At 45.8% G+C, this 11,385-nt stretch overlaps 1 protein-coding gene across 1 annotated transcript in view; it reads left to right on the plus strand.

Moving 5' to 3' along the window:
- Window positions 1-10,879, plus strand: part of MTMR10 (myotubularin related protein 10) — a 51,048-nt gene extending 40,169 nt beyond the window's left edge. Inside the window, exons 12-16 of the mRNA XM_081831500.1 lie at window positions 622-692; window positions 3,167-3,336; window positions 4,434-4,604; window positions 8,217-8,399; window positions 8,984-10,879. Of these exons, the coding sequence (XP_081687626.1) occupies window positions 622-692; window positions 3,167-3,336; window positions 4,434-4,604; window positions 8,217-8,399; window positions 8,984-9,580 (1,192 nt within the window). The 3' untranslated portion in view covers window positions 9,581-10,879. The remainder of the gene's footprint in view (window positions 1-621; window positions 693-3,166; window positions 3,337-4,433; window positions 4,605-8,216; window positions 8,400-8,983) is intronic.
- The last annotated feature ends 506 nt before the right edge of the window (window positions 10,880-11,385 follow it).

Consider the following 11,385-nt stretch of genomic DNA (forward strand, 5'->3'; position numbering starts at 1 on the left):
AGGGAGTCTGCTTCTCCCTCTGACCCTCCCCCCTCTCATGTGCTTGCTCTCTCTCATTCTCTCTCTCTCTCAAATAAATAAATAAAATCTTTAAAAAAAAAAAAAAATCTTAAACAACAAAACAAAACCCAAGTCGTACAATATATAGACCTTACTCAGATTTCACGCATTTGTACGTGTTTCCGTGTGTGTGTGTGTGTGTGTGTGTGGCGTTCCGTGCATCTTTATTGCGCATACAGGTCATGCAGCCACCACGGCAGTCACAATGGAGAACTGCTCCGTCACCACAGGGCCCTCCGTGCTGCCCCTTCAGAGTCGCATCGCCACCCCCGCCGCTTGGCAACCACTGATCTCTGCTCCATCTCTGTGTTTTGTGATTATGATTTCAAGAATGTCATGTAAATCACCCCCCTTTTGATAAAAGGGTTCATGAACTTCCGTGATGTAAAAATCAAAATGTACTCTGTTGAAGAATCACATAAACACTGATGAAATTCATAAAGGTTATTGAGAATACAATATAGAGAAAGATTAGGTGTGTTTATTTCAAGTACTTCGAAAGGAATATTTATAGTGGAAATCTGATTTTTTTTAATAGTATTCTTCCCTTTCTCTTTTCAGGGCATTCCTTAAACATTCAGTAGAGCTCGTGTACGTTCTAGAAAGCCGACATCTCTCCGTCATCCTACAAGGTAATTCGTTACTGAAAACACTGGTCACCACGCCAGGCAGCTTGGTGACTGTCGCATTCCAGGCAGTCACACGACTCCTGGCCGTCTCTTACTGACGACGGTGCCACCAGACACAGTACAGCTTCTGCACCTCCGTCGAGGACAGCCCTGCTAACGGCTGCAGGCAGGAGACTAGAACGGAGTCCAGTTTTCTGCCCTGTGTTAAACCTTCCGTCCTGTAGTGTGAGAAGGGCGGGTCACAGCTCCGCTGGAGTCGTACAAAGTGTTAATCTTGGCAGAGCGTCCTTTCTCTCTAACCTTGCTACGTTTCAAATTCATACAAATTTTAGTTTATATGCCTTTGGATCACACTGGATTGGACTCTGAAGAAATAGTTTGGTATCAAAAAATTGAGTTGAATAGCTAATGTGAATTTTGTCTGATGTTTAGGGAGGAATAAATCGTGCAATATAAAAATATTTCAGTTAAGGATAATTATATGTGAAATAACTTTACAGCTAAGAGAATTTCTAAGCTTACTGATAATAAAGTTTCATAAACCATGAACTACCTTATTTTATGATATATTCACATTGCATAGTTTATGAATATGCTACGCTACTGAAGCTTACAGAAGTATTTTTACCAACTGTCAAATTTAACTGACTTGAGCAAAGTAAAGGATATTTAAAACCCTTAGGGGGAGAAAAGAATAGTGATGCACTATTTCAAGTAATCCTTAACCGATGCAATCAGTGTTATTTAATTCACAAATGCATGCAGAGCCCAGCAACCCAGTAATCTCTCCTCTCAGCCAGTGGGTGTTCTCATCCTATTGCAAAATCCTACTTTGCACATGTCTTGAAGCATTTGTTATAATACAAAAGGCTTAGAAGAGATACTGAGGCTGCATTTTACTATCACTTTCTTTTAGAACCTGTTTTTGAAATAGCTTATTGAGGTATAATTCACATATTGTAAAATTCACCCATTCTGAGTGTGGGAATCAATAATTTTTAGTAAATATACAGAGTACATGTAGAGTTCAGAGTCCAGTTCTAGAAATTTTTTATCACACCAAAAAGATTCCTTGTGGGCGCCTGGGTGGCTCAGTTGGTTAAGCGACTGCCTTCGGCTCAGGTCATGATCCTGGAGTCCCGGGATCAAGTCCCACATCGGGCTCCCTGCTCAGCAGGGAGTCTGCTTCTCCCTCTGACCCTCTTCCCTCTCATGCTCTCTGTCTCTCATTCTCTCTCTCGCAAATAAAAAAATCTGAAAAAAAAAAAAAAGATTCCTTGTGTCCCAGCCCCAGACAGCCACTAATCTGCTTTCTGTCTCTAGATTTGCTCTTTCTGGATGTCTCATATAAACAGACTCATACAGTATGTGATCTGTTGTTTCTTGCTTCTTTCATTTAACATACATGTTTTTGAGGTTCATTCATGTAGCATGTATGAGCAGCTTGTTTCTTTTTATTTCTGAGTAGTAGTCGTTTGTGTCAATACCACCTTTTATTTATACATTTAGTTATTGATGGACATGGGGTTGTTTCCATGTTGTGGCTATTACGAATTATGCTGTTGTGAACATTCATGTAAAAGTCTTCATGGGGAACATACGTGTTTCTTTCTTGTGGGGAGGTGCTTAGAAGTGGCATTGCTCAGTTCTAGGAGTTACCATCCTTAAAGAATGATGTTGGTTGTGGGTTTTCATAGATTCCTCTTACCAGGTTGAAGTACCCTTCTATATTCCTAGTTTGCTCAGAGTTTTCATCCAGAATGAACTCGGAATATCACATAGATGATTTTTATGCATCTGATGAGATGATTATGTTATTTCTATCATTTATTTTATTTATATGAAGTACTACTTTGATTGTTAGATAGATGTTAAACCAACCTTGCATTCCTGGAATAAATTCTTGTGTTCATGAGATAATTTGATTTGCTCATATTTTGTTGATGATTTTATAATCTAATTACAAGGGATACTGGTGGACAGTTTTTTTCTGATTTCTTTGGCTGGCTTTGATATCAGGATATTTACTGGCATCATTGAAAAGGACACCAGCTATAAAAGATGGGAGGAAGATGTTTGCCACCGTTTCAGATGATGGTGGGCAGTCCCATCCCCCTCATTCACTTCGGAGTCACCATGTGGAGTTGCCAGTAGAAAGATTACATTATATTTAATATTCTTAGGAAACAGAAGTAGAATGGACTCATGAAAGAGTTCCACCACAAGCCACTGAAATGTAAAAAGTGTGAGGGCTGTGCTCTATTTTCTGGAAAATATTCATGTATAAAAGACTATCTCCCATTAAACACTAATTGATCTGAAAGTCTGTAGTGTTTTAGAGTTGCTGGAATCCAGTAAACTTTCCTAACTTGGATTATTTTGAAGGAGCCTAAGCACAGAGTACTGTATTATCCACTTTACCCTTTCTCTCAGCATTTTTCTATGTAGTAGTCATTTTCTTTCCATTTTCTTGACAGAGGAGGAGGGAAGAGACTTGAGCTGTATTGTAGCTTCTCTTGTTCAAGTGATGCTGGATCCCCATTTTAGGACAATTACAGGATTTCAGAGTCTGATCCAGAAGGAGTGGGTCATGGCCGGATATCAGTTCCTAGACAGATGCAACCACTTAAAGAGATCCGAGAAAGAGGTAACGGAATTGTAATGCTCATTGGGAGGGAGTCTTTAAGTGTGCACAAGATAAAACTCATGTCATCGTGTGAAGAGGTGTTCTGTCTGTAAAGAGACGAGGAGCCTTTTTAAATACTGCATTTGGTACCCCTTAGCTTCTTAGTCTAACGTTGGGTTCCAAATTGATGCACTTACGAAGATGACTGTAACTATATAGGTAAAATTCAAAAAAAATTGTTGAATTTCTCCAAGTTGAAAACTACTTAAAAAATCTGTATTATCTCTTCTGCAAAGCAGATAACGAGCACATTAGGTATTTTGAAAAATCAGATTTGGAATATCACATTTTCTTAAAATGGGGCACATGTGTGGAGAATGGAAAGTTGGCGAGGGACATCTTTGTAACAGCTGTGGGTGTAGTGGCCACCGTGGGTGCAGAGGTGAGAAAGCTGTGAACAAGCCTCTCCCGGACTTGCTTGTTTCAGAGAGCACAGTCTGACTTGTAGGGTCTCCTTAGGGTCTCGTGTTTAACAACAAGCCGCACCATCTGAGGAAATCTCAACAGTGACTACTTCACTTTTAAATTGCTGGGACTCCCAGATACAGTCATTGATCATCAGCTGCTGTACTTGGGGATCCACCGTGTGACCTAGAGGCTAATGCCAACCGCTTCCTGAAACTCTGGGGAGTTTTCTGGTTGCTGAGCCTGCACCAAGTCCACCAGAAGTGAATTACAGAAGTCGTTTCTTGCTTTGGGATTATTGTTTCTTTTTTTCTGTGTTCTAAAGAATTATTTCCAGGACAGACTTAATCACATCTTTTAGTGTCCCCCATTCATACAGTGACACCTGCCTGTTGACTTTGCCATTTCAACTTGATAGGCTTCTTTGGCAAGCAAGGGCTGTGATGTTCATGGCCGTTGAACCTACTTCTGACCTTTGACATAAGCCGTGTTTAATCTGTCTGCATATCCTTGGCTCAGGTTAGGAGCCAAGTGTTTTAGCTGAGATATTTTCTTAGTAATCTCTTCCTTAACATGAGCCATAAATTTGGAAATAAATGGGAACAACTGAAGGACAGCATTAAATGTTCCCATTTTCTGTCTGTGTCTGCCAGTGTCCCTTATTTCTGCTGTTCTTGGATGCCACGTGGCAGCTCCTGGAACAGTACCCGGCGGCCTTCGAGTTCTCGGAGACGTACTTAGCAGTGCTGTACGACAGCACCCGCATCTCCCTCTTCGGCACCTTCCTCTTCAACTCTCCTCACCAGCGGGTGAAACAAAGCACGGTAAGCGAGGTTGTGGCGATAGCGACTTCTCTGTTTGTCTTACCCAGCTTTATTGAGGTAGAATTAAAGTACACTCAGCTGCATATTTAAACTATGTAAATTAAAACTGTCGTAGCTACCATTTTAAGCTGCAGTTTCTGAATGAATTATTTAAAGACATAAAAAATCTAGGAACCTGTTTCATTTTTATGAGTGAGCACTTCAGGTATTTTTCTCTGATGTACATTGTTCATAATAAACCAGTTTTTAGGGGCGCCGGGCTGGCTAAGTCGGTAGAGCATGCAGCTCTTAATCTCAGGGTCAGGAGTTCAAGCCCCTTGTTGGATGTGGAGCCTACTTAAAAAAAAGAGAGAGAAAGAAAGAAAAAGAAAATGTGATATGTAACAATTAAAAAAAAAAATAACCAGTTTTTAAAGATGTAAATTATTTTAACCACCGTAAATGTTGTGCTTTTATATTTATGTTTTCACATTTGGGCTGTCTGGGTGGATAATTGAAAAGGTCCTGTTAGAGGACTTTTATTTCCTAGAATAAAAGCTGTACAAAGCAGGATTATTTTCTTTAAGAGTTCTGCGGAGAAGGACTGTCGGAGATGAAGGGTAGCCGTGGTGCTAGACGGATTCTCAGTGGGTGCTGGCTTACCCAGTAATCTCAGAATCTGTCCCACCTGCCATACAGCGTCCCTTTGGGGTAGGATTATCAGTTTCTAGTCACATTTCGTTGACCTAGAGGAAGAATCATGGCTAAGGAGGGTCTCAAGCCAAACTTGAGAATAACTTCCAATTGCCACTGGTAGAACCTTCTGGAACTACAGGTTCTGGCTCACCCACATTTGAACCAACAATGGGAATAGCTGGTAAACGCTGCGATAACCACTGAGAGAAACAGAAAGGGCAGCTCTTGTGGGCCTCTAGGAAGACTTTCTAAGAAGGGGGTTGCCTTCACAGGGAGCTGTGGGGTCCTCAGCCTTGGCGGTAAGGCCCTCGTCCAGGCGATGTGACCTGGATTAACCTGAGTCCCGCCCAAGGTCTGGGAGAATGGTGAGCCCAGGTTCCTCAGCTGTAAAAATGGATCCACCAAACTAACAGTATTACCTTTGGCCTCAGTCTGTGAATTGAAGACATTTTGTAAACTGTGAAGCATTATGCTACACTATTTCCTAAAGAAATGAATCGTTCTAGATGTGGATATGAAAGACAAAGTGCACTGGACATTTAAGGAGGTGATTTCATTCAGGCTGTTGCAATAGGAGGAACCTTATTAGTGAGGAACATCCCAAAGTAAAGGAGGGGACCTGGGGGCTTGTTACGAAGGCAGGAGACAGGAGACATGAGGGAGCAGGTCCGACCTCAGAGTAGGTGAGCCGTGTCTCAGCCGTGCTCTCCAGGGGCTCAGGTTCGGAGAAACTCAACACTGTCATAGGGTGTTTATTTTAGGTTGGAGAGTTCGGGAAGGAGATTTTCATAAAAGATATCCTCTGCTTCCCTAGAAGAACGTAACCTATCCCAGTCCCGTGCTGAGACCAGCGGTGGGCTTGGGCTCCTGAAGTGTGGGCAACTTTGTTCCTCAACTAAGTGGTCTGCGGTTGCTCCTTTTCATTTCTCGTCCACTGAGCCGCCTCAGTGTTGGGCCCCTTGCTGTGCTGTGGGCAGTACTGCGCATGGCGGTGCTCGCCTCCTCTCCCTGCGCTGCCCCTCGAGCACACCCGTGCTTGCACCCAGGGATGCGTGCGCACGCACACACACACACACCATTTGAGCCTTCAGAATGTACACGAGGCTAGGAAATCAAACAGCCTTGTTGGACATAAAACCTTAGATGTAAAATGCCAGTCCATCAGCCTGGCTGTCCCAGTGACCGCAGTGCCTTGGGTGGGCGCTGCGGGGTGCGGGTCTCTGTGGAGCCCAGGTTGGCCTCCTGGAGACACTCACTCCTCACCCCGCTTCTTGGCTGGATTCTGGATGTGCCGACGTATGTTTACAAATAGATTTCTCTACAGGGATAAAAGTTAACAAATATTTTTTTAAAGTGTATCATCTGTTTTTCCTGGTCTGTGTTCCAGTGCTGTATTTTTTTAACTTGGCTTTTTTCAAAAGCTTTTTCTGGCAAGTACTAACATTGGATGCCTCCCTCCCGCGGCACTTCATATTCATGATTTGGTGTAACAGCCAGACTGGAGGCCGTCGGTGCCTCCCCTGCCCTCCCTGAGAAACTGTCCTGATTTTTAGCATGACCACTGTTCTCAGTCCCTGCCACAAAGACGTTTCCTTCTTTCCTCCATTCTGAGGCCACCTTAGATACTCATGGTCAGGTACTGTTCGTGGAAAATCTGATCTTCTTCCTTGGAGATATTTTTAGTTTTCACATTTAAAAACAAAACAAAACAAAAAGGTAACTGATTTCTATATATTTTCCTAAGGGCCATTAAAATAGTTTGGGGTTTTTGTTTTACTAGATTTCAGCTCTTAACAATACTTTTTTTTTTTTTTTTAAGCAAATGGGTGGTTTCTACATGCACATATATGATGAAATCTCAAATAACTAAAAAAAATTTTTTTTAATATATTTCGTGCTTAATGAGTTCAGTTTTACTCATTTGGAGTAGACAGTGTTGTAAACTGCCCTGTGCTGTTGGCTAGCTTCCCTGTTCCCTGCTGGTTCCCAGCCTGTGGCGGGGAGCCGGCCGCCTCACTGCAGCGCTGCTTTTCTGATGACAGTCTTTGCCTTTTTTTCTAATTTCCAAAGAAATTCTTGTTTTTTTGGAGAATACTGAAAGGTACAAAGCAGGAAATAAGAACCCATCATCTCCCACCATCCACAAAGTCGGTATCTTGAGAGATTTCCTCCGGAGAGCTAATAATCTGCACACACCTGCTTGTGTCACTTGCCAAGATGAGGGTCATGGTTTGAGATGCTCCTCACCTCCTCCCCGCGGAAGCGGTGGGCTGTCACCCTGCAGCGTTATGCCGCTGGCTCACCGGGCCGCCTGAGCCCAGAGCGGGCTGGAGGGGGGCTCCGGGGAGCAGGGGGCCCGGGCCCCGAGCGTGGTCTTCGTGGACTTGGCCAGACGCCGGGACTGTGCACGGTGGGGGGCGGATTCCTTCCTCCGTGCCCCTGGGCTGTGGTTCAGATACCGAAGGTCACTGGGTAAGTGAAGGGTGGCTGTCCACTTGGAAAAACGGGGTAAAATGGATGGCAGTGATTGCCATCCGCAGATTTTCCTGCATGTCCGTTCGCCATGTTTTATGCCCCGCGGGTAAATACATAAGTGTGCGATCGATCATGTGCTCAGAAAGTAAAATGCGCCAAGTATAGAAGTAACTGCGTTGTAATGATGTACTCGTTGCTCGGAGGGCCCAGCTTCCTTGGTGGCTTCCAGAAGAAAACGCCCTGTCCTCGCTCACACAACGTGCGGGGTGTCTTTCTGATCGTGGTGCCGAGAATGTCTCTTCTCTCAAAGCAAAACATGCTGATCTCAGGGGCTAGAGTTGCTGCAGTCCAGAAAATGCAACTTAAATAGTGATGAATGGCTCGTCCCAAAAAAGGAATGTACTTATTAAACTCTTTTCATTTGGTATCTTTTCACAGATGTTCAAATATTTTGTTTTGCAGGAATTTGCTATCAGCAAGAATATCCAGTTGGGTGATGAAAAGGGTCTAAAATTCCCCTCGGTTTGGGACTGGTCTCTCCAGTTCACAGCGAAGGACCGCACCCTTTTCCATAACCCCTTGTACATCGGGAAGAGCACGCCCTGCGTCCAGAACGGTTCTGTGAAATCTTTCAAACGGACAAAGGTAAAGTACACAAACGCACTGACGCTGAAAACCTGGTATCTGCTCACACCGCACACAAGGCGTGTTTTCAGAACACCGAGTATTAAGAGCCAGGTCACTTCCCTTGACCCCGCTGCCGGTGCAGATTTTGAGGGATCATTCGCTTTGTAACGGAAATGACCCTGCCCTGCCTTTTCTTCTTGGTGCCTGAGGCCCGCAGAGCTCGCTCAGCCTCTAGGATTTGGCCGATAGGAGCTCGGAGCCTGGGAGGCCCCATCCCTGAAACCCTATCCCCTCGCCTGTTCTTTCTAGGAGGAGCCAGGTGTACATTTTTTCCTAACCGAGAAGTCTTAGAAATTTGCACTTAAGCGAATCACTGAACAGTAGGGATTCGGGCCGCACCCGACGCAGGCGAGAGCTACCAGCCGGAGTCCGGTCCTAGAGGCTGGAACTGCAGGGGACGAGGACTGGGAGGAGCATCACAAGGGAAGGGACAAAGAGTTCCGTTTTTCATAGCGCCAGGCTTCCCTTTGCCGCTGCCCCTTTACTGTCTTCCCAGAACGGGGCGCCCCGGAGAGGTAATGCTGAACTCTCTATCCCCCCAGAAAAGCTACAGCTCCACGCTGAGAGGAATGCCGGCTGCCTTCAAGAACGGCGTCCTCGGCGACCAAGACTTAGTCCCCAGGAGAAATTCGTTAATCCTACCAGCAAAGCCCGAGCCCCCTCAGCACCCCGACAGCCGGCAGAGCGGGCTGGAGCGCTACTTCACCGAGTGGTGCTCCAGACCGGCCGACCTGCACGGCGTCCTTCTGCCGCACGTGTCCGGGCCGCGCGTGAAGCTCTGGAAACTCTGCTACTTCCGCTGGCTGCCGGAGGCGCAGATCAAGCTCGGCGGCTTCATCACTGCCTTTCACAAGCTCTCCGTGCTGGCCGACGAGGTGGACGCGCTCAGCAGGACGCTGCGGCAGCCCCGGGCCGGCCCCCCGCAAGCCTGCTCTCCGGGGCTGGACAAGAGCAGGATGTACTTCCGGGCCGGCGGCCCGCACGACGCCTCGGGGACGCCGGACTTCCTCTCCTCCTCCTTTCCCTTCTCCCCCGTAGGCAACCTGTGCAGGCGAAGCATTTCGGGAACGCCACTAAGCAAATTTTTAAGTGGGGCCAAAATATGGTTATCTACTGAGACACTAGTAAATGAAGACTGAAGGGTCCTATTTGCTGAACGTTTGGAGGGAAGCCACAGACTTCTCCTCTGAATTAAAATTGCTAACCTAGGCATTTGAGGCTCTAAGAATTTTCTATGTCAGAATAACAGTGGAAATTTGCACTAATATTTGGAAACCTGTTGAATTAGGCTTCCTTCGTAATTTTTTTTTTTTAGAAACAGGCAGAACTTCTCTTTTTGATGGCCTCTTTTTGCCATTGCAGGTCTGGCCAGTTGTAGGTGATCTGGAGGCAGACCTTCCCCCACTCTTACTACTGTGAGCAAACCAGTTAACAGGAAAGTTCGGAAATTAGTGTGTAGTAGATTTTCAAGATGCATCCGGTAAGCTCCCCGCACAGGCGTTAGGAGGTATTCATAGATTTTTCCGGTCACTGTCCGTTCTCTGCGATCACCTGAGGGCTCAGTATTTCCAAGGCCATAATTTATTGTAGATCACCTTGTTTGGGACGGTAGATCACTGTGTTTTAAAATCCTGAGTTTGCTTTCACCTTCATAGGACTAATATGCACGGTTGACTTCGAAAGCATTTGCTGTAGATAATACCAACTTAGAAGTGCCTTTGACATTAATATTAATTAAGGTACGCATTAACACAAAGTAAACCACAGTTGCAGTTTTTAAAATAAGGGTGTTAAAAGCCTGCATATTGGAAACAGGCTTTTCGCCTCGGAGCTTCCTGCCGGTAGCCAGGAGTCCCCCAGAGCACATTGCCTTCCCTCTGAGAGTCAGCGAGGACAAGCGGGCGTGGGGGGGGCGGGGGTCCGCGTTGGTGGGACCGCAGCCGGGGAGAGTGCTGTCCGCCAAAACCCTCCCGCAGAAAGAGCCCGCTTGCTCCCGGGGGGCGTTTGGGGCGTCGCCGTCTATGCCCAGGGTGGTAGGCGGTCGCGGACACTTGCCCTTGGAGATCACTAAGGCGGCCGTGAGTCCGCTCGCCTGTGCGGAAGGCCCTCCTCCCCCCGACGAAGTGCCTGGCGGCGCCGTAGAGCCAACAGGGCAAATGACAGTGCACTTCTCTCAAAAGACCGCCATTTCCGTGTGGAGAGAAGCCCCCCGCCCCCCGGCCTCTGCCAGCCGTGCGGAGAGGGAGAAGCGCGCACACAGGTGTGTGGGGGTCACCCCGTGGGACCGGAAGCGAGCGAGCGCTGCGGGCTCCTTACGGCAGTGGCCTTCACCCCTCCCTCCGATGCGCGCCCCCAGGCCCTGTTGACAGGTGGATGTTTTCAAATTGGGCTGTTACTTAGAGTTTCTTCATTAAACTGCCGTCTTAAGCTTTACAGAAGTTTTGCAGTGAAGTGGTTAATCTTTTCTAAAACAAGTTTTTTCAGAGCAGTGTCTTACTGTCACGTGTAATGAATAGCTGTTTCTGTTTGAATTATTCACCTTTTTAAGATTGATGTCTCTGGACTTTGAGGACAGAAGTTTTCATAAAATGTCTTCGGAAATTCATCTGTGAATAAGCCCAATGTTTTTGCCAACCTAGGCCTAGAAAGTCGGGGCTTTTCTCAGTAGCACTGTTACTATAAACGTTTTATAGTCCCTGATTGGAAACCAGTCCCAGGCCCCTTAAAATCCCACAGCGTATCCTGCCACAGAAAGTGTCATAATTCTCCCTTTTTGATTAAGCTGCCTTTTTATTATTACAAATTATTCTAAACTGGGGGGTTTTGGAGAGGGATTGTTGAGCATTTGTATCTTTATACTTCTCTTTCCTCACACATTTATCTCAACTCCTTGAGCAATTTTTTTGTTAATTTACAAGTTTAAAGGAGATTAGGTACTATCAAT

The sequence above is a fragment of the Leptonychotes weddellii genome, chromosome 9 (assembly GCF_054177405.1).
Source record: "Leptonychotes weddellii isolate Sample4059 chromosome 9, ASM5417740v2, whole genome shotgun sequence".
NCBI classification, from domain to species: domain Eukaryota; kingdom Metazoa; phylum Chordata; class Mammalia; order Carnivora; family Phocidae; genus Leptonychotes; species Leptonychotes weddellii.